This window comes from Balaenoptera musculus, chromosome 20, assembly GCF_009873245.2.
Source record: "Balaenoptera musculus isolate JJ_BM4_2016_0621 chromosome 20, mBalMus1.pri.v3, whole genome shotgun sequence".
Taxonomy (NCBI): Eukaryota; Metazoa; Chordata; class Mammalia; order Artiodactyla; family Balaenopteridae; genus Balaenoptera; species Balaenoptera musculus.
Genome location: NC_045804.1, coordinates 31,620,567 through 31,645,122, shown reverse-complemented (window position 1 = coordinate 31,645,122; position 24,556 = coordinate 31,620,567). Strand labels below are relative to the sequence as shown.

At 39.2% G+C, this 24,556-nt stretch overlaps 1 protein-coding gene across 1 annotated transcript in view; it reads right to left on the bottom strand.

Annotated features, from left to right (window-relative positions):
* LOC118887350 (phosphatidylcholine transfer protein-like) overlaps positions 1 to 20,979 on the bottom strand; it is a 31,591-nt gene extending 10,612 nt beyond the window's left edge. The window contains 1 exon segment of the mRNA XM_036838158.1: positions 20,839 to 20,979. Within this exon segment, the coding sequence (XP_036694053.1) occupies positions 20,839 to 20,979 (141 nt within the window).
* Between the last annotated feature and the right edge of the window lie 3,577 nt (positions 20,980 to 24,556).

Here is a 24,556-nt window from a genome sequence, read left to right as displayed (position 1 = left end):
CCTCTTGCATCTCCCTCCCACCCTCCCTATCCCACCCCTCTAGGTGGTCACAAAGCACCAAGCTGATCTCCCTGTGCTATACGGTTGCTTCCCACTAGCTATCTAGTTTACATTTCGTAGTGTATATATGTCCATGCCACTCTCTCACTTTGTCGCAGCTTACCCTTCCCACTCCCCGTGTCCTCAAGTCCATTCTCTAGTAGGTCTGCATCTTTATTCCCATCTTGCCCCTAGGTTCTTCATGACTACTTTTTGTTTTTAGTTTTTTAGATTCCATATATATGTGTTAGCATACAGTATTTGTTTTTCTCTTTCTGACTTATTTCACTCTGTATGACAGATTCTAGGTCCATCCACCTCACTACAAATAACTCAATTTTGTTTCTTTTTATGGCTGAGTAATATTCCATTGTATATATGTGCCACATCTTCTTTATCCATTCATCTGTCGATGGACACTTAGGTTGCTTCCATGTCCTGGCTATTGTAAATAGAGCTGCAATGAACATTTTGGTACATGACTCTTTGAATTATGGTTTTCTCAGGGTATATGTCCAGTAGTGGGATTGCTGGGTCGTATGGTAGTTCTATTTTTAGTTTTCAAGGAACATCCATACTGTTCTCCATAGTGGCTGTATCAATTTACATTCCCACCAACAGTGCAAGAGGGTTCCCTTTTCTCCACACCCTCTTCAGCATTTATTGTTTGTAGATTTTTTGATGATGGCCATTCTGACCGGTAAGAGATGATATCTCATTGTAGTTTTGATTTGCATTTCTCTAATGATGAATGATGTTGAGCATTCTTTCATGTGTTTCTTGGCAATCTGTATATCTTCTCTGGAGAAATGTCTTTTTAGGTCTGCCCATTTTTGGATTGGGTTGTTTGTTTTTTTGTTATTGAGCTGCATGAGCTGTTTGTATATTTTGGAGATTAATCCTTTGTCAGTTGCTTCATATGCAAATATTTTCTCCCATTCTGAGGGTTGTCTTCATCTTGTTTATGGTTTCCTTTGCTGTGCAAAAGCTTTTAAGTTTTCATTAGGTCCCATTTGTTTATTTTTGTTTTTATTTCCATTTCTCTAGGAGCTGGGTCAAAAAGGATCTTGCTGTAATCTATGTCATAGAGTGTTCTGCCTATGTTTTCCTCTAAGAGTTTGATAGTGTCTGGCCTTACATTTAGGTCTTTAAACCATTTTGAGTTTATTTTTGTGTATGGTGTTAGGGAGTGTTCTAATTTCATTCTTTTACATGTAGCAGTCCAGTTTTCCCAGCACCACTTATTGAAGAGGCTGTCTTTTCTCCACTGTATATTCCTGCCTCCTTTATCAAAGATAAGCTGAACATATGTACGTGGGTTAATCTCTGGGCTTTCTATCCTGATCCATTGACCTACATTTCTGTTTCTGTGGCAGTACCACAGTATCTTCATTACTGTAGCTTTGTAATATAGTCTGAAGTCAGGGAGCCTGATTCCTCCAGCTCCGTTTTCCTCTCTCAAGATTGCTTTGGCTATTCGGTGTCTTTTGTGTTTCCATACAAATAGTGAAATTTTTTGTTCTACTTCTGTGAAAAATGCCAGTGGTAGTTTGATAGGGATTGCACTGAATCTGTAGGTTGCTTTGGGTAGTAGAGTCATTTTCACACTGTTGATTCTTCCAATACAAGGACATGGTATATCTCTCCATCTATTTGTATCATCTTTAATTTCTTTCATGAGTGTCTTATACTTTTATGCATACAGGTCTTTTGTCTCCTAAGGTAGGTTTATTCCTGGATATTTTATTCTTTTTGTTGCAATGGTAACTGGGAGTGATTTCTTAATTTCATTTCAGATTTTTCATCATTAGTGTATGGGAATGCAAGAGATTTCTGTGCCTTAATTTTGTATCCTGCTACTTTACCAAATTCATTGATTACCTCTAGTAGTTTTCTGGTAGCATCTTTAGGATTCTCTATGTATAGTTTCATGTCATCTGCAAACAGTGACAGCTTTACCTCCTCTTTTCCAATTTGGATTCCGTTTATTTCTTTTTCTACTGTGATTGCTGTGGCTAAACCTCCAAAACTATGTTGAATAATAGTGGTGAGAATGGGCAACCTTGTCTTGTTCCTGATCTTAGCGGAAATGGTTTCAGTTTTTCACCATTGAGGACGAGTGTGGGTTTGTCATATACAGCCTTTATAATGTTGTGGAAAGTTCCCTCTATGCCCACTTTCTGGAGGGTTTTTACCATAAATTGGTGTTGAATATTGTCGAAAGCTTTTTCTGCATCTATTGAGATTGTCATATGGTTTTTCTCCTTCAATTTGTTAACATGGTGTGCACATTGCTTGATTTGCATATATTGAAGAATCCTTGCATTCCTGGAATAAACCCCACTTGATCATGGTGTATGGTCCTTTTAATGTGCTGTTGGATTATGTTTGCTTGTATTTTGTTGAGGATTTTTGCATCTATGTTCAGCAGTGATATTGGCCTGTAGTTTTCTTTCTTTGTGACATCTTAGTCTGGTTTTGGTATCAGGTGATGGTGGCCTCATAGAATGAGTTTGGGAGTGTTCCTCCCCCTGTTATATTTTGGAAGAGTTTGAGAAGGATAGGTGTTAGCTGTTCTCTAAATGTTTGATAGAATTCGCCTGTGAAGCCAGCTAGTCCTGGGCTTTTGTTTGTTGGAAGATTTTTAATCACAGTTTCAATTTCAGTGTTTGTGATTGGTCTGTTCATATGTTCTATTTCTTCCTGGTTCAGTCTCGGAAGGTTGTGCATTTCTAAGAATTTGTCCATTTCTTCCAGGTTGTCCATTTTATCGGCATATAGATGCTTGCAGTAATCTCTCATGATCCTTTGTATTTCTGCAGTGTCAGTTGTTACTTCTCCTTTTTCATTTCTAATTCTATTGATTTGAGTCTTCTCCCTTTTTTTCTTGATGCATTTGGCTAATGGTTGATCAATTTTGTTTATCTTCTCATAGAACCAGCTTTTAGCTTTATTGATCTTTGCTATCATTTCCTTCATTTCTTTTTCATTTATTTCTGATCTGATCTTTATGATTTCTTTCCTTCTGCTAACTTTGGGATTTTTTGTTCTTTCTCTAATTGCTTTAGGTGGAAGGTTAGGTTTTTTATTTGAGATGTTTCTTGTTTCTTAAGGTAAGATTGTATTGCTATAAACTTCCCTCTTAGAACTGCTTTTGCTGCATCCCACAAGTTTTGGGTCATCGTGTTTTCATTGTCATTTGTTTCTAGGTATTTTTTGATTTCCTCTTTGATTTCTGCAGTGATCTCTTGCTTATTAAGTAGTGTATTGTTTAGCCTCCATGTGTTTGTATTTTTTACAGATTTTTTCCTGTAATTGATATCTAGTCTCATAGCATTGTGGTTGGAAAAGATACTTGATACAATTTCAATTTTCTTAAATGTACCAAGGCTTGATTTGTGACCCAAGATATGACCTATCCTGGAGAATGTTCCATGAGCACTTGAGAAGAAGTTGTATTCTGTTGTTTTTGGGTGGAATGTCCTATAAATATCAATTAAGTCCATCTTGTTTAATGTATCATTTAAAGTGCTGTTTCCTTATTTATTTTCATTTTGGATGATCTGTCCATTGGCGAAAGTGGGGTGTTAAAGTACCCTACTATGATTGTGTTACTGTCGATTTCCCCTTTTATGGCTGTTTGTTAGTATTTGCCTTATGTATTGAGGTGCTCCTATGTTGGGTGCATAAATATTTACAATTGTTATATCTTCTTCTTGGATTGATCTATTCTCATTATGTAGTGTCCTTCTTTGTCTCTTGTAATAGTCTCTGTTGTAAAGTCTATTTTGTCTGATATGAGAATTGCTGCTCCAGCTTTCTTTTGATTTCCATTTGCATGGAATATCTGTTTCCATCCCCTCACTTTCAGTCTGTATGTGTCCCTAGGTCTGAAGTGGGTGTGTTGTAGACAGCATATATATGGGTCTTGTTTTTGTATCCATTCAGCCAGTCTGTCTTTTGGTTGGAACATTTAATCCATTTACATTTAAGGTAATTATCGATATGTATGTTCCTATTACCATTTTCTTCATTGTTTGGTGTCTGTTATTGTAGGTCTTTTCCTTCTCTTGTGTTTCCTGCCTAGAGAAGCTCCTTTAGCATTTGTTGTAAAGCTGGTTTGGTGGTGCTGAATTCTCTTAGCTTTTGCTTGTCTGTAAAATTTTAATTTCTCCATCAAATCTGAATGAAATACTTGCTGCCTAGAGTAATCTTGGTTGTAGATTTTTCTCCTTCCTCACTTTAAATATATCCTGCCACTCCCCTCTGGCTTGCAGAATTTCTGCTGAAAGATCAGATGTTAACCTTATGGGGATTCCCTTGTGAGTTATTTATATTTTTTCCCTTGCTGCTTTTAATATTTTTTCTTTGTATTTAATTTTTGATAGTTTGATTAATATGTGTCTTGGCGTGTTTCTCCTTGGATTTATCCTGTATGGGACTCTCTGTGCCTCCTCGACTTGATTAACTATTTCCTTTCCCATATTAGGGAAATTTTCAACTATAATCTCTTCAAATATTTTCTCAGTCCCTTTCTTTTTCTCTTCTTCTTCTGGGACCCCTATAATTTGAATGTTGGTGTGTTTAATGTTGTCCCAGAGGTCTCTGAGACTGTCCTCAATTCGTTTCATTCCTTTTTCTTTATTCTGCTCTGCAGTAGTCCTTTCCACTATTTTATCTTCCAGGTCACTTATCCGTTCTTCTGCCTCAGTTATTCTGCTACTGATTCCTTCTAGAGAAGTTTTAATTTCATTTTTTGTGTTGTTCATCATTGTTTGCTTGCTCTTTATTTCTTCTAGGTCCTTGTTAAAAGTTTCTTGTTTTTTCTCCATTCTATTTCCAAGATTTTGGGTCATCTTTACTATCATTATTCTGTATTCTTTTCCAGGTAGACTGCCTATTTCCTCTTCATTTGTTTGGTCTCGTTGGTTTTTTTACCTTGCTCCTTCATCTTCTGTGTGCTTCTCTGTCTTCTCATTTTTTTTAACTTAACTTAACTTAATCCCAAACTGTGTTTGTGGTCTCCCTTTCAGAGGCTGCAGGTTTGTAGTTCCTGTTGTTTTTGGTGTCTGCCCCCAGTGGCTAAGGTTGGTTCAGTGGGTTGTGTAGGCTTCCTCTTGGAGGGGACTAGTGCCTGTGTTCTTGTGGATAAGGCTAGATCTTGTCTTTCTGGTGGATAGGTCCATGTCTGGTGGTGTGTTTTGGGGTGTCTGTGGCCTTATTTTGATTTTAGGCACCCTCTCTGCTAACGGATGAGGTTGTGTTCCCTTCTTGCTAGTTGTTTGGCATAGGGTGTCCAGCACTGTAGCTTGCTGGTCGTTGAGTGGAGCTGGGTCTTGGCATTGAGATGGACACCTCTGGGAGATTTTCACCATTTGATATTATATGGAGCTGAACTAGTGTCCTGAACTTGGCTCTCCCACCTCAGAGGCACAGCCCTGATGCCTGGCTGGAGCCCCAAGAGCCTGTCATCCACACAGCTCAGAATAAAAGGGAGAAAAGAAAGAAAGAAGAAGATAAAATAAAATAAAGTAAAATAAAATAAAGTTATTAAAATAAAAAATAATTATTAAAAAAAATTTTTAAGTAAATACCAAAAAAAAAAAGAAGAGAGCAACCAAACCAAAAAACAAATCCACTAATGATGACAAGTGCTAAAACTATACTAAAAAAAAACAAAAAACAAAAACGGACAGACAGAACCCTAGGACAAATGGTAAAAGCAAAGCTCTACAGACAAAATCACACACAGAAGAATACACATACACACTCACAAAAAGAGAAAAAGGGGAAAATATATTTATATCATTGCTCCCGAAGTCCACCTCCTCAATTTGGGATGATTCGTTGTCTTTCAGGCATTCCACAGATGCAGGGTATATCAAGTTGATCGTGTAGCTTTAATCCACTGCTCCTGAGGCTGCTCTGAGAAATTTCCCTTTCTCTTCTTTGTTCACACGGCTCCTGGTGTTCAGCTTTGGATTTGGACCCGCCTCTGCATGTAGGTTGCCTGAGGGTGTCTGTTCTTCACTCAGACAGGACAGGGTTAAAGGAGCAGCTGCTTTTGGGGCTCTGGCTCACTCAGGCCGGGGGGAGGGAGGGGTACGGAGTGCGGGCCGAGCCTGCAGCGGCAGATGCTAGCATGACATTGCACCAGCCTGAGGAGTGCCCTGCGTTCTCCCAGGGAAGTTGTCCCTGGATCACGGGACCCTAGCAGTGGCGGGCTGCAAAAGCTCCCAGGAGGGGAGGTGTGGATAGTGACCTGTGCTTGCACACAGGCTTCTTGGTGGCTGCAGCAGCAGCCTTAGCGTCTCATGCCCGTCTCTGGGGTACGCGCTGATAGCCGCGGCTCGTGCCCATCTCTGGAGCTCCTTTAATCAGAGTTCTTAATCCCCTCTCCTTGTGCACCAGGAAACAAAGAGCCAAGAAAAAGTCACTTGCCTCTTCGGCAGCTCCAGACTTTTTCCTGGCCTCCCTCCCGGCTAGCTGTGGCACACTAGTCCCCTTCAGGCTGTGTTCACACTGCCAACACAGTCCTCTCCCTGGGATCCGACTGAAGCCCGAGCCTCAGCTCCCAACCCCCACCCGTCATGGCGGGTGAGCAGACAAGCCTCTCAGGCTTGTGAGTGCTGGTCAGCACCGATCCTCTGTGCAGGAATCTCTCCGCTTTGCCCTCCGCACCCCTGTTGCTGTGCTCTCTGTGGTTCCGAAGCTTCCCCCCTCCACCACCCGCAGTCTCCGACTGCAAAGGGCCTTCCTAGTGTGTGGAAACCTTTCCTCCTTTACAGCTCCCTCCCACTAGTGCAGGTCCTGTCCCTATTCTTTTGTCTCTGTTTTTTCTTTTTTTTTTTCCCTACCCAGGTATGTGGGGATTTTCTTGCCTTTTGGGGGGTCTGAGGTCTTCTGCCAGCATTCAGTAGGTGTTCTGTAGGAGTTGTTCCACATGTAGATGTATTTCTGATGTATTTGTGGGGAGGAAGTTGATCTCCACGTCTTACTCTTCCACCATCTTGAAGCTCCGCCCCTTTTAATGTGGTTTTAAGACACAAAAAATTTTACAGATGTACATAGCTACCTTATCTTTCCTTTTAGTTTAGGAAACACACCATTCCATAGCTACCTTTGGATTTTCTGAATATACCCTAGTAAGAAGAAAACTCCAGAATATTGGTTCATGTACCCATTCAAGCAGACTTTCAGGACCTATTGTGTGCATGCATTTTGGTAAGCCCTTGTGGTGCCTGAAGAATAAGACAAAGTTCATGCCTTCCATAAGCTTTAAGACAATAAAATAGGCATTTTTTATGCTATGAAGATCTGAGTTCCTGCCCTATACCATTTTTTTCCTCCCTGAAAAGCTTCTTTATCATTTCTTCCAGAGCAGGTCTGCTGCTGATGAATTCCCTCAGTTTTTATTTGTCTGAAAAAGTTTTTATTTCTTCTTCATTTTTGAAGAAGACATCTTTGGATATAGAATTCTAGGTCAGTGGTTTATTCTTTCAAAACATTATGTATTTCACTCCACCCTCTTTTTGCAGGGTGGTTTCTGATGCGATGTCTGCTGTAATTCTCATCTGTATTCCTCTGTAGGTAAAGTGCTCCCCCATCCTTCCTGCTACAGCTTCTTTCAAGATTTTTTTTTCTCTTTGGTTTTCTGAGTTTGAATATGATTTATTTAAGATTTTTTTGGTATTTATCTTGTATGCGTGTTCAAAGTTGGCAGATTTACTTTGAAGGGTGGTCTGGGCTAAAATGGTACACCCCTATGTGATTCAAATTAAAATATAAAGCCTCATCCGCCAGAGGGCAGAGAGCAGAAGCAAGAAGAACTACAATCCTGCAGCCTGTGGAACAAAAACCACATTCACAGAAAGATAGACAAGATGAAAAGGCAGAGGGCTATGTACCAGATGAAGGAACAAGATAAAACCCTAGAGGAGCCACTAAATGAAGTGGAGATAGGCAACCTTCCAGAAAAAGAATTCAGAATAATGAAAGTGAAGGTGATCCAGGACCTCGGAGAAAGAATGCAGGCAAAGATCGAGAAGATGCAAGAAATGATTAACAAAGACCTAGAAGAATTAAATAACAAACAAACAGAGATGAACAATACAATAACTGAAATGAAAACTACACTAGAAGGAATCAATAGCAGAATAACTGAGGCAGAAGAATGGATAAGTGACCTGGAAGACAGAATGGTGGAATTCACTGCTGTGGAACAGATTAAAGAATAAAGAATGAAAAGAAATGAAGACAGCCTAAGAGACCTCTGGGACAACATTACACAACAACATTCGCATTATAGGGGTCTCAGAAGGAGAAGAGAGAGAGAAAGGACCACAGTCAATATTTGAATAGATTATAGTCGAAAACTTCCCTAACATGGGAAAGTAAATAGCCACCCAAGTCCAGGAAGTGCAACAAATCCCATACAGGATAAACCCAAGGCGAAATGCTCCGAGAGACATAGTAATCAAATTGGCAAAAATTAAAGACAAACAAAAATTAGTGAAAGCAGCAAGGGAAAAACGACAAATAACATACAAGGGAACTCCCATAAGGTTAACAGCTGATTTCTCAGCAGAAACTCTACAAGCCAGAAGGGAGTGGCATAATATACTTAAAGTGATGAAAGGAAACAACCTACAATCAAGATTACTCTACCCAGCAGGATCTCGTGCAAATTTGATGGAGAAATCAAAAGCTTTATGGACAAGCAAAAGCTAAGAGAACAAAGCTCTACAACAAATGCTAAAGGAACTTCTCTAAGTGGGAAACACAAGAGAAGAAAAGGACCTACAAAAACAAACCCAAAACAATTAAGAAAATGATCATAGGAACATACATATCGATAATTACCTTAAACGTGAATGGATTAAATGGTCCAACCAAAAGAAACAGGCTTGCTGAATCGATACAAAAACAAGACCCATATATATGCTGTCTACAAGAGACCCACTTCAGACCTAGGGACACATACAGACTGAAAGTGAGGGGATGGCAAAAGATACTCCATGCAAATGGAAATCAAAAGAAAGCTGGAGTAGCAATACTCATATCAGATAAAATAGACTTTAAAATAAAGAATGTTGGGCTTCCCTGGTGTCGCAGTGGTTGAGAATCTGCCTGCCAATGCAGGGGACACGGGTGTGAGCCCTGGTCTGGGAAGATCCCACATGCCGCGGAGCAACTGGGCCCGTGAGCCACAACTACTGAGCCTGCACATCTGGAGCCTGTGCTCCGCAACAAGAGAGGCCGCAACAGTGAGAGGCCCACGCACCGTGATGAAGAGTGGCCCCTGCTCGCCGCAACTAGAGAAAGCCCTCGAACAGAAACGAAGATGCAACACAGCCAAAAAATAATAATAATAATAAATAAATAAATAAATAAAATTTATTTTAAAAAATAAAGAATGTTACAAGAGACAAGGAAGGACACTACATAGTGATCAAGGGATCAATCCAAGAAGAACATATAACAATTATAAATATATATACAGCCAACATAGGAGCACCTCAATACATAAGGCAACTGCTAACAGCGATAAAAGAGGAAATCGACAGTAACACAATAATACTGGGGGACTTTAACCCCTCACTTACACCAATGGACAGATCATCCAAAATGAAAATAAATAAGGAAACAGAATCTTTAAATGACGCAATAGACCAGATAGATTTAATTTATATTTATAGGACACTCCATCCAAAAACAGCAGATTACACTTTCTTCGCAAGTGCACACGGAACATTCTCCAGGATAGATCACATCTTCGATCACAAATCAAGCCTCAGTAAATTTAAGAAAGTTGAAATCATATCAAGCATCTCTTCTGACCAAAACGCTATGAGATGAGAAATCAATTAAAGGGAAAAAAACGTAAAACACACTAACACATAGAGGCTAAACAATACGTTACTAAATAACCAAAAATAACTGAAAAATCAAAGAGGAAATCAAAAAATATTTAGAGGCAAATACAATGAAAACACGATGATCCAAAACCTATGGGACGCATCAAAAGCAGTTCTAAGAGGGAAGTTTATAGCTATAAAAGCATACCACTAGAAACAAGAAAAATCTCAAATAAACAATCTAACCTTACACCTAAAGGAACTTGAGAAACAAGAACACACAAAGCCCAAAGTTAGCAGAAGGAAAGAAATCATAAAGTTCAGAGCAGAAATAAATGAAATAGGAACAAAGAAAACAATAGCAAAGATCAATAAAACTAAAAGCTGGTTCTTTGAGAAGATAAACAAAATTGACAAACCATTAGCCAGACTCATCAAGAAAAAGAGGGAGAGGACTCAAATCAATAAAATTAGAAATGAAAAAGGAAAAGTTACAAGAGACACCACAGAAATACAAAGCATCCTAAGAGACTACTACTAGCAATCTTATGCCAATAAAATGGACAACCTGGAAGAAATGGACAAATTTTTAGAAAGGTATAACCAAGACTGAACCAGGAAGAAATAGAAAATATGAACAGACCAATCACAAGTAATGAATTTGAAACTGTGATTAAAAATCTTCCAACAAACCAAAGTCCAGGACCAGATGGCTTCACAGGTGAATTCTATCAAACATTTAGAGAAGAGCTAACACCCATGCTTCTCAAACTCTTCCAAAAAATTGTGGAGGAAGGAACACTCTCAAACTCATTCTATGAGGCCCCCATCACCCTGATACCAAAACCAGACAAAGATACTACAAAAAAAGAAAATTACAGACCAATATCACTGCTGAACATAGATGCAAAAATCCTCAACAAAATACTAGCAAACAGAATCCAACAATACATTAAAAGGATCATACACCATGATCAAGTGGGATTTATCTCAGGGAAGCAAGGATTCTTCAATATATGCAAATCAATCAATGTGATAAACCATATTAACAAATTGAAAAATAAAAACCATATGATCATCTCAATAGAAGCAGAAAAATCATTTGACAAAATTCAACACCCATTTATGATAAAAACTCTCCAGAAAGTGGGCATAGAGGGAACTTACCTCAACATAATAAAGGCCATATACAAGAATCCCACAGCAAACATCATTCTCAATGGTGAAAAACTGAAAGCATTTCCTCTAATATCAGGAACAAGACAAGGATGTCCACTCTCACCAATATTATTCAACATAATTTTGGAAGTCCTAGCTATGGCAATCAGAGAAGAAAAAGAAATAAAAGGAATACAAATTGGAAAAGAAGAAGTAAAGCTGTCACTGTTTGCAGATGACACGATACTATACATAGAGAATCCTAAAGATGCCACCAGAAAAATACCAGAGCTAGTCAATGAATTTTGTAAAGTTGCAGGATACAAAATTGATGCACAGAAATCTCTTGCATTCCTATACACTAAAGATGAAAAATCTGAAAGAGAAATTAAGGAAACACTTCCATTTACCATTGCAACAAAAAGAATAAAACACCTAGGAATAAATCTACGTAGGGAGACTAAAGACCTGTATGCAGAAAACTATAAGACACTGATGAAATAAATTAAAGATGATACCAACAGATGGAGAGATATACCATGTTCTTGGATTGGAAGATTCAATATTGTGAAAATGACTATACTACCCATAGAAATCTACAGATTCAATGCAATCCCTATCAAATTACCAATGGCATTTTTCATGGAACTAGAACAGAAAAAATCTTAAAATTTGTATGGAGACACAAAAGACCCCGAATAGCCAAAGCAGTATTGAGGGAAAGAAACGGAGCTAGAGGAATCACACTCCCTGACTTCAGACTATAGTACAAAGCTACAGTAATCAACACCATACGGTACTGGCACAAGAACAGAAACATAGATCAATAGAACAAGATAGAAACCCAGAGATAAACCCATGCACCTATGGTCAACTAATCTATGACAAAGGAGGCAAGGATATACAATGGAGAAAAGACAGTCTCTTCAATAAGTGGTGCTGGGAAAACCGGACAGCTACATGTAAAAGAATGAAATTAGAACACTCCCCAACACCATATACAAAAATTAGCTCAAAATAGATTACAGCCCTAAATGTAAGACTGTACACTATAAAACTCTTAGAGGAAAACATAGGAAGAATATTCTTTGACATAAATCACAGCAAGATCTTTTTTGATCCACCTCCTAGTGTAATGGAAATAAAAACAAAAATAAACAAATGGGACCTAATGAAACTTAAAAGCTTTTGCACAGCAAAGGAAACCATAAACAAGATGAAAAGACAACCCTCAGAATGGGAGAAAATATTTGCAAACAAATCAACGGACAAAGGATTAATCTCCAAAATATATAAATAGCTTATGCAGCTCAATATTATAAAAACAAACAACCCAATCCAAAAATGGGCAGAAGATCTAAATAGACATTTCTCCAAAGAAGACATACAGATGGCCAAGAAGCACATGAAAAGCTGCTCAACATCACTAATTATTAGAGAAATGCAAATCAAAACTACAATGAGGTATCACCTCACACCAGTTAGAATGGGCATCATCAGAAAATCTACAAACAACAAATGCTGCAGCGGGTGTGGAGAAAAGGGTACCCTCTAGCACTGTTGGTGGGAATGTAAATTGATACAGCCTCTATGGAGAACAGTATGGACGTTCCTTAAAAAACTGAAAATAGAATTACCATATGATCCAGCATTCTCACTACTGGGCAGATACACAGAGAAAACCATAACTCAAAAAGACACATGCACCTCAATGTTCATTGCAGCAATATTTACAATAGCCAGGTCATGGAATCAACCTAAATGCCCATTGACTGACGAATGGATAAAGAAGATGTACATATATACAATGGATTATTACTCAGCCATAAAAAGGAAAGAAATTGGATCATTTGTTGAGGCGTGGATGAATCTAGAGACTGTCATACAGAGTGAAGTAAGTCAGCAAGAGAAAAACAAATATCATATATTAACGCATATATGTGGAACCTAGAAAAATGGTGCAGATGAACTGGATTGCAGGGCAGAAAGTGAGACACAGATGTAGAGAACAAACGTATGGACACCAAGGGGGAAAGCCACGGGGGGATGGGGGTGGTGGTGTACTGAATTGGACGATTGGGATTGACATGTATACATAGATGAGTATAAAATTGATGACTAATAACAACCTGCTGTATAAAAAAATAAATTAAATTAAATTAAAAACTTTTTAAAAATTAAAAAAATAGAGGCTCATTAAGCTTGTCAACACCTTTTTAGAATGTTAACTATTTTATTCTTTAGAAATCTAGGCGTTATTAAATCAGAGTCCTTTATAGGAAAGCAAAAAACAAAAACAACAAAACAAAAAAATATATATATTTGGGGTTTATAACACAAAGTGTCCTCTCTTACATGTGGAATTGCAATACAACTCTGTAATAATTCAAAGCTTTCCTGGGTCGTATGTTTTGGAATTGGTGGTGGCAGTGGTACAAATCAGGATCTCCAAATATGTTTCTGTAAAGATCCAAATAAAAAATATTTTAGGTTTTACAGGCTAAAATGTAAAATGGAGGCTATTATACAACCACTTATACAACCACTTTAAAAATTTAAAAACCATTCTTAGCTTGTAGACTGTGAAAAATAGCCAGCATGACAGATTCAGCAACCCCAGGTCTAATGTACAGTTTTGATACCTAATTGCTCTGTCACTTTAGAATTTATGAACCTAAGACCCTAGCTGAGTCTCTGCTTCCCAATCTACAAGCTGGAGATAATTCCTGTCCTGCCAAATTTGTACAGGGATCCAATGAGAGGTTACATTTTGAAGCACCTTGTAAATTGAATAGTGTTTGGTTGTGAGCTATAGCAAGGGTGATCTATGTCCCAATATACCCACCACAGGCCTGGTTTACACTTGTCCTGGTGAAACACTTTACAACACCTCTTTCACTCAAAAATGTTCTGATTGGAATGATAAATTATATGGTCACCCTAATGCTATATGCACTCTGAGGGCTTATTATTTATCTAATGATATGTTGGGAGAAGTCAGTGACAATTTGGAGGCTATATCATAGACTTTGAACTCTGCTGTCACATCACTGGCTTCAAGTCCAATTTCTGCTGCAACTAATGACTTCAAGTCAAGTTCTTTATTTGTGTGACTTTGGGTGAGTTTCATGAACGGTTTTTTTGTGGGTTTTTTTGACATCTTTATTGAGGTATCATTTAAGTACCATAAAATTCATTCATTTTAAGTGTACAATTCAATTATTTTTAGTAAATTTATGGAGTCATGCTACCTTTGCCACAGGCTAATTTTAGAACATTTGTGTTACCCAAAGAAGAATAAGAAGGAGGAGGAGGAGGAAGGGCGGGGGGGGGGGGGGGGGGGTGGAGAAAAAGAAGAGGAAGGAGAAGGGGAGAGAGAAGAAGAAAAGAAGTCAAATGCCAACTCTCAACCCAGACCCACTGAATCAGAAACTGGGAGTTGGGTCTTATTATGAATTTTAACAGGCCCTGCAGGTGATTCTGGTGCACCAGCATTTCAAACATACACAAAAGTAGAGAGGAGAGAATAATCAGTCTCTATGTGAAAGGGGAGCCTTTCAAAAGGACCACCCAAGCCTCACCCCAGCTCAATTCAATATGGGGCTCTAGGGTAGAGCTCAGTGATGTCCTTAGAGCTCCCCAGGCAATTCTAATGTGCTTGAGTTTTGAGAAACACTCTCTAGTACATTTCTCTTCCAGATATTTGCCCAACAGTATCTACCATTTCACTTCTATCTCCACTCAAATGTTACCTCTGAGCAGAGGAGCTTTCCAGATTCCCTTTATCTAAAATGCATCACATCACCTCTGGATACCCTCCTGCCATACCATCTCTTTATCCCTTTATCCCACTTTACTTTCTTTGTAGCATTTTTCAGCTGCCATTTCATTATATACTACAGGTTATTCTCATCAGTGAATATGGTTCATTGTTCAAGAAGCTCATTCATTGAAGCAGCAGCTCCAACTTCCTGCTCTTTGCTTATGCCCAGTGCCTGCCAGGGCAGTACCACATGGGAGGCATTCAATTAATATCTCCTGAATAAACGAATGATAGTGGGGCAGAGCAGAGATTTCAACCCAAGACTATCCAAAACCAATGCTCTTCCCAGGATACCATGTGGGATAGCACATAGCAGCTTTGCAATAGCTTTGCTTAGCTTCCAGAAAAAGAATGTAGTTCTGAATTGAAGCAAGTTATATACTTGGTACTGAGTTCATTGAAGTTGACTGGTTCATGTCTAGTTACTAGTTATGAGGTCTTGTGTGGCTCATTTAACAACTCTGGGTCTTATTGCCATCAGTAAAATAGGAAAATAAACCATCTCTGCCTATATTCCAAATTTGTTCAGAGGGATAACTGAAAACTTACATGCAACAGCATTTTGTATACTAAAGCACCATGTAAAGATAAGTTAGCATTACAACATGGGGGGAAAAAAAGAAGGTGAGAACAGGAAACAGAGTAGGCAAAGAAAGTAGAAAAAAAAAAGTGAAAAGAAAGGATGATGGTAATTGGACAGAATGATTTCAAAGAGACTTTTTAAGTCTAAAATTCCTTGATTTTGCCATGGCAATCAGAGAAGAAAAAGAAATAAAAGGAAACCAAACTGGAAAAGAAGAAATAAAACTGTCACTGTTTGCAGATGGCATGATACTATACATAGAAAATCCTAAAGATGCCACCAGAAAACTACTAGAGCTAATCAATGAATTTATTAAAGTCACAGATACAAAATTAATACACAGAAATCCCTTGCATTCCTATACACTAGCAATGAAAGATCAGAAAGAGAAATTAAGGAAACAATCCCATTTACCATTGCAGCAAAAAGAATAAAATACCTAGGAATAAACCTACCTAAGGAGGCAAAAGACCTGTACAAAGAAAACTATAAATTCTGATGAAAGAAATCAAAGAAGGGGCTTCCCTGGTGGCACAGTGGTTAAGAATCCATCTGCCAATGCAGGGGACATGGGTTCAAGCCCTGGTCCAGGAAGATCCCACATGCTGTGGAGCAACTAAGCCCGTGCGACACAACAACTGAGCCTGCTCTCTAGAGCCCATGAGCCACAACTACTGAAGCCCACGTGCCTACAGCCCATGGTCCACAACAAGAGAAGCCACTGCAATGAGAAGCTCGCACACCACAACCAAGATTAGCCCCCGCTTGCTGCAACTAGAGAAAGCCAGCACACAGCAACGAAGACCCAACACAGCCAAAAATAAATAAATAAATAAATAAATTTATTTATTTAAAAAAAAAAGAAATCAAAGAAGACACAAACAGATGGATCAATATACCGTGTTCCTGGATTGGAAGAATCAATATTGTGAAAATGACTATACTACCCCAAGCAATCTACAGATTCAATGCAATCTGTATCAAATTACCAATGGCATTTTTCACAGAACTAGAACAAAAATTTTTACAATTTGTATGGAAACACAAAAGACCCTGAATAGCCAAAGCAATCTTGAGAAAGAAAAACGGAGCTGGAGGAATCAGGCTCCTTGACTTCAGACTATATTACAAAGCTACAGTAATCAAGAGAGTATGGTACTGGCATAAAAACAGAAATATAGATCAATGGAACAGGATAGAAAGCCTAGAGATAAACCCATGCACCTATGGACACCTAATCTATGACAAAGGAGGCAAGAATATACAATGGAGAAAAGACAGCCTCTTCAATAAGTGGTGCTGGGAAAACTGAACAGCTATATGTAAAAGAATGAAATTAGAACATTCTTTAACACCATACACAAAAATAAACTCAAAATGGATTATATACCTAGATGTAAGGCCAGACACTATAAAACTCTTAGAGGAAAACATAGGCAGAACACTCTTTGACATAAATCGCAGCAAGATCTTTTTTGACCCACCTCCTAGAGTAATGAAAATAAAAACAAAATTAAACAAATGGGACCTAATGAAACTTAAAAGCTTTTGCACAACAAAGGAAACCATAAACAAGACAAAAAGACAACCTTCAGAATGGGAGACTATATTTGCAAATGAAGCAACTGACAAAGGATTAATCTCCAAAATATACAAACAGCTCATGCAGCTCAATAACAAAAAAAAAAAAACCAAACAACCCAGTTAAAAAATGGGCAGAAGACCTAAATAGACATTTCTCCAAAGAAGATATACAGATGGCCAACAAACACATGAAAAGATGCTCAACATCACTAATTATTAGAGAAATGTAAATGAAAACTACAGTGAGGTATCACCTCACATGGGTGAGAATGGCCATCATTAAAAAATCTACAAACAATAAATGCTAGAGGGGGTGTGGATAAAAGGGAACCCTCATGCACTGTTGGTGGGAATGTAAATTGATATAGCCACTATGGAGAATAGTATGGAGGTTCCTTAGAAAACTAAAAATAGAACTACCATATGACCCAGCAATCCTATTACTGGGCATATAACCAGAGAAAGCCACAGTTCAGAAAGACACATGCACCCCAATGTTCATTGCAACACTACTTACAATCCAGGGCATGGAAGCAACCTAACAATCCATCAGCAGAGGAATGGATAAAGAAGATGTGGTACATATATAGAATGAAATATTACTCAGCCATAAAAAGGAAAGAAATCAGGTCATTTGTAGAGACGTGGATGGGCCTAGAGACTGTCACACAGAGTGAAGTAAGTCAGAAAGAGAAAAACAAATATCCTATATTAACGCATATATGTGAAATCTAGAAAAACTGTATAGATGATCTTATCTACAAAGCAGAAGTAGAGACACAGATGTAGAGAACAAATGTATGGATACCAATGGGGAAGGGGGTGGGTGGGAGGAATTGGGAGATTGGGATTGACATATATACACTCTTGATACTATGTATAAAATAGATAACTAACAACAACCTACTGTATAACACAGGGAGCTCTACTTGATGTTCTGTAGTGACCTAAATGGGAAGGAAATCCAAGAAAAGGGGACATATGTATACGTATAGCTGATTCACTTTGCTGTACAGTAGAAACTAACACAACATTGGAAAGCAACTATACTCCAATAAAAATTAATTAAAAATAATAAAATTCTGTGATTTAATAGAAAAAGAGAAAGGGAAAAAAGTATCAAAATGTGTATATCAAAAGTAGCCATTTGTCCAAGAACAAGATTCAGAAATATTTGGTTCTACTAAAAAGAAGCCACAATCTTTTTTATTTTAAAATAAAATTTATTTGTTACATTGCAAACTCTTTCAAGTGCCTCTACAATTATTTCAGTCTTTTCAAAACGTGTGATAGTAAGGAAAAGATTGCAATGAGAAACCTGACCTGGAGATTGCCAGAGGGGCCAGGTTTTTCTGGTCTGACCTCCAGTCAGGGACCTGGGGACCCAAGGCCACATGCACATGCATAGGTAAAATGAGCAGGGAAGTGGGTGGAGGAGAAAGAAGAGGTGCATAATGGCAACAACATACATGGTGGATGAAACCATACTGGCCCATAAGACAGAAAAGGGCAAAGGGCTTTAAGGGAGATAAGTGCAGGTCTAGGCAGTGTGGGACAAGCTGAATTCACTTTTGATGCAGAGTGGTATTCAAATGACAAGATTTATTAACTGGAGATGAGAGGAAATTTTCTTCCAGGAGAAAATTAAAGGATGGGAGTCAACCTGGAAAGAAAATGAGGCTCTAGCAAAATGACTCTGGCAGCAAATAATGCTCAATATGCTAGAATCCAGTAAAGGTTCTAGGAAAGGGCTTGTACCCTGACCCAGCAGGGCCTCTTGACATTTAATACAGTTGGAGATCAAAGTGGGCAGTGGCCCTTCGTCCTAGCTACTGAGGCTCAAGGGCAACACCTATGGTAATCGTATGGCCTCCAACTTATGAACGTTCTCTGTAAAGACTTGTAGCTTATATCAAAGTACCATGACTGCCCTCATGCCCAGAACAGGTGGAAATAAGACATATCTTATAATAAGGTTGGTAGCAATACAAACTATTCTGAATACCGCTCACATCCTCCCCAAAGGAGGAAGGTGGGCCCTGCTACATAACAATACACAATGGAGACAATATACAAAACAAAGCCAGTCACTTGGTCTCAGCTCAGGCAGTGGACGTTGTGGATAAAAGGCACAAAAGCAAAAGAGCAAAAAGCCTGTGGGGGGAGGTGGGGGGAGCGATTGGTGTGACTGGAGAACAGGAGGGGTATGGATGAGTCATGGGAGGTAAAGCTGGACCAGCCTAGTTCCGCATGCATAGCCCACGTACCAGCACTTGCCCTCTTTCAAAGAGTCAATGCAGGAGCGTATTTGTGGCACAGGTCTGGACCTAGACAGCTGAGTTCCAATCCCAGTTTGAGTCTTCAGCAATCAACTTAACCTTTCTACATACCCATTTCCAAAATGGTAAAAAGGTGATAATCATAGTACCTTACATATGCACACATAGGACCTTACAACATGATACATAGTACCTTACAATATAGGGCTGATGGGAGGATTGATTAAGTCAGCGCATGCAAAGGACTTAGACAGTGCCCGGAGCCTAAGAAAGCATACAATGCATGTTAGCTATTACAGTAGTTATTATTATTATTAACTCTGCAATCAACAGTGCCACTGGAAAGGGTGTGATAAGATCACAACCTTTCTTTCAGGTTCTTGACTGGGCTGTAAATGTATAGGATGGAAGGGATCAGAGAGGTGGAAGGCCAAGAAGCTAGTTAAGAAGTCACAGCAATTCTAGGTGAGAGGTGCCACCCAACGTGGCAAAGGGAAAGGGAAAAAAAGGAAGGTAAACAGGCCAGACATCAGATACATCTGAGTGTAAAATGACACTTGGCAAATGCCTGGGCATGGTTGATGCGGAAAATGAATGGTGAGAAGATAAAAGGATGTTGTCTGAAAATATGTCTCTTTCTGCACCAAGGTAGCTGCTGAAATGACACTTGGAAATTAATTCTGCCTGCCCTACACTGAACTTCCTGCTCATCCTGTTGTACCCAGTGACCTAGTACTCACAGACATTCAGAGCTCCTCCCTTCTCGAACACTCTATAATCTTCTGATCCTCTGCCAGGAAACCTCAACTTCACTTACCTTGTCTAAAGGTAACTTTTATGCTACTTGCCATACAGCTACCAGCACACAGAGCAACTGATGACTGGCCATCATTCCACCTGGCTCCAAAGGCCTCCAGGCAGGCCCCCAACTCCATTCCTCCTACCCTTTTAGTTAATCTTTCTCCCGGAAAGCTTCAGACAAAAGTTATTAAGTCCAATGTACAAGGAAGCGGGGAGCATCCAAACGAAGCAAGTCAGTAAAATGACTAGAGATGACAGTAGGTCCCTTCTCAGCAACACTCCTCTCCCCACACGTATCACCCTGCACATCCACTCTCTGAAAAGTCCAGTCTCTTTCCTACCTATTCAATCTTAAAATACTCCCCACCCCACAGACACCACTGGCATCCACCCGGGAGCGGGGTTCCACGTCCCTTGCAGGCAAGTGCATGGAGCTAAGAATCAGCAGACCCACCTTTTAACTCTTTCAGTAAGTTGTAACAAACGACTTGCCCTGTCGGGCCTCAGACCTGAGACTAAATTCTGATGACCTCCCCACTCCCTGAGGCCCGAAAAGGGTAAAGCCAGCTGGAGGCACCCCCAGCTCTCACTCCTCCGAGCTGCAGAAGACCCGCGGGATCCGGACCGGGCTGCAGCCCTCCACTCCCCGCGGGCAGGGCCCCTTCCCCTCCCGCACGCTGCTGCCTGACGCGGTTTTAGCCCACCAACCACTACTTGGTTCAGCTGCCAATAGATGCCGACGCCCATGCTCTTCACCAGCAGCTCCCAGCCGGCCCCGCCTACCCCGGGCTGCTGGAGCTCCGCGCAGAGATTCCTGAACTGCTCCTCGGAGAAGCAGCAGGCAGCAGAGGCCATCCTTCCATTGCCACAGCAACTGTGCCTGCAGGGGAGGCCGGGGACAGGCTTGGTTTGTGTTAGGGGTGTGGGCGAGAGGGTGGTCCGGCGTGATTGACAGGAACCCAAAAAGAGACAGGGTAGAAGGCGGGACTTAACGGGGAGAAGGAGCTAGTGTGAGGAGGCAGCGAGGGGTGGGTCTAGAGAAGCGGACTGGGCTGAGCAAGAGATGAGTGAGGACGGAAAAGAAGTAAAACCAGAGGAACACGGGGCTTGATCTGGGGAAGGATGGAGGGGCTAGAAATGGGGAGGCTTCTAGAAAGAAGGGAAAAGGAAGACACCAATGTCATCTCAAAAGCATCTCTTCCCCAACACCATTCTCTCCAAACCTGCTTGCATGTCTCTCCTTTACCTTCTCTGAAGAAGGTTAGGGAAGGTCTCTGAGTGGTTTGGAAGAAGTGGGAGGTGAGATGGGCAGAGGAGAAATGCTTGAAAATCTCAAGGGTCAGATGCTAAAACAATATTCCATTCTTTCTATTATGCACTTTAAGACACCATTCTGAGAAGAGGTCCGTGGGATTCCCCAGAAGGCCAAAGGGGTCCATGGCACAAAAAGGATTAAGAAATCTAATCTATAATTGTAATTTGCCACCTGGAGGGTGAAAGATGATCTAAAAAGGTATCATGGTGTTCATCCAGGATTTCTGCAGCTTGCATAATTTAGATCTTTTGCACCTCAAAGATTTTTCTTTCCTTCAAGTCCCTTGGCTGTTACTATATTTCTTACCAACAGACTGTACTTAGGTTTGAGTAAAATAGACAGTTTAAACATCAATCAGTGTAACATCACATGGTGCCAGTAAACTCTGGCAACCCATGTTTTCAAACATGTAAAATGGTGTAAGGATTGTGCAGAACTTTAAAATTGAAGAGGTGACTACAGAAAATAAACATAGAAAGTGTTTGCACAGGGCCTATCAAAGTAAATGTTCATTAAAATGTCCAGTTGTTTTACATTTCTATACTGAAATGTTTCTCCTTTTGTACTTGAAAGAAAGCCTTGAAGTTGATGGCAAACTCTGCATTTATGCCAGTTTCCAAGAAGAGAAAATGATCAGACTTGGCAGCATAGATAAGTTACTGCTGTATTCAATTCAAGGCTGGTTCTGTTCTGTTTTATGAGGATGGGAGGAGGGATGGGGTAGTTCCCTACACTAAATACACAAGGGATTAGAGACTACAGTTTTATAATGCCTTTTAGCTTCTCTCTTATTTATAAAAATGTATTTAAAATTCAATTGCTTAAAAAAGCAATTTCATCAAAAACCATCGGCTATGAAGTATTTTCAAATATTGTAAAGGAATCCCATTTTAAAGGTGAGCTTTGATGAAGCTGCACCTTTATCACTTTACAGCAGTTGATTAATGAAGACACGCATGAGAGTATAAATGGCATTGTGAAAGATATAAGATATAAGGCAGGAAGTTTATATTGTATTTATTACACGTGTTTAAAAGTATACTAAACTCAGAAGGTAAATGTGTATATATTTAGGTATGTTGAGATTCACAACCATGTTTATTTTATTACAGCTAATGAAGGAAAGAATCATATTAGGAAATAATTTTTATTTTGTGGCAAAAGTCTAGAAAAGGGCTGGAAAGGGGTCTAGAAAGACCTGTTCTTCAGGACTTGTCTATTATAATAGGCCAGCCTATTTCCTTTGTGAAAAACTCTCTAGAGGAACTTGCAGCAACATGGCAAGTGGTGAATAGAGGAATAATACATTTGGAGCTTCCTAAAATTCCAATAGACAAAAGGTCTATGGGCTTGGGTTGGAGTTCTAATACTCACACATGGACTAAAGATGTGGTGCTGGGCCATAGCTGGTGGGAAGCTGGACCAGGGACTTCTTCATGGAGCCTGGATCCCCTAAGAGTTGCCCCTTCCATTCCAATGAAACCAGAAAATCCCCAGCCTGTAGACCATGGAGCCCTCAAGGAACCTCATGCTTTTCCTGAAGCCTTAGGTAGAAAGAAACAAAAAGGTAACTGGAAGAAACCACACCCCAAGCCTATGCCAGAGATGGAATTTAAATTTACATTACCTGCAACTGAATGGGAGACATAAGGAGATAAATTAACACAGAGGACCATTGAAATGCCTGGGACCCTGCCAGAATCAAAACCAGTGACACTTTCACAGCTAGGACACATGTAATTATCCAAGAGAAAACAACACCAACAAGAAGGTGCATGTACAAAAAAGTGAGTTACAGAGACCTGAGGGAACAACTTTCCACGTCAGAGTTAGCAGATGTGCAAACAGGACCATCAGAACCAAAGAATCACAGATAACAGACCAATATGAGAGTAATTATTCAACATGTATTTATGATAATATAAGAGGTAAAAGAAAGTCTAGAAAATAGAAAACCAAGAAAAAGATAAATGAATTTGAAAAAGAACCAAAAGAACAAAACCACCTTGTACAAATGAAAGCTGTAAGTGACTAAAATTAGAAAGTTAAAAGAGGAGGTAAAATAGTTGTCCTGCTACAGTTCAAGAAGAAAATAAGAAGGTGGCTGTGAGAAAATTCTTCAGAGTTATAAAGAAATGGAAAACATGAAAGACTAATTAAGAGACATGAAGGATACATTGAAAAGGTAAAACATTTCTGACTGGAGTTCCAAAGAAAAGAACAGAGAGGTTAGGAGGCAAGGTGGATGGGTAGGAGGAAATAGATAAATGCACGTATGGAAACAAAGTGGAACTAAAATTCTAAACAGGAAAAAAACAAAAACAGTTAAACAGGGCAAAGTTACAGTTTTGTGTAGAATGTAGTTAAGATATATTGATTAATTTAGTCTCTTGTGCATGTTAAAATTTAATGGAATGAATTCTCAGAATGCAGTAATAGAACAAACAAACCAATAAAAATGGACAAAAGATTTAAACAGAAATTTCACCAAAGAATATATACTGGTGGTAAATAAAAACATGAAAGATACTCAGTATCCTTAGTCACTAAGGTAACATAAATTAAAATCACAATGGGATATGATATGCTCTGAAATTGGTAAAAATTAAATTGATTGACCAAAGTAAGTTTTGGCAAGGATGTGGAGGAATTAGAACTCTCATGCACTGCTGGTCGGAATGCAAGTGGTACAAACATTTTGGGAAACTGTTTGACGATTTCTTAAAAAGTTAAACATACACCTACAATACAATCTAGCCATTCCATTCCTAGGTATTTACCCAAGAGATAAAAAAATAGCACTGTATGCACAAATGTTTATAGCATCTTACTTTGTAATAGCTAAAAACTGGAAACAACTTAATATCCTTCAATAAGTGAACTGATAAAACAAATTGTGTTATATCCATCAATGAAGTACTGCTCAGCAATAAAGTTTTAAATGATTAAAATGTGTGTATATAAGTGTTGTGCATATGCATGAGTCATATATATGTACATATATGTGTAATGCATGCAATATAGCATAAATCATTCAATTTAGGGGTGAAGTAACATGATGCCTGCAATTTACACTCGAATTGTTCAGTTAAAAATTGTGTAAATTATAGAGAAGCA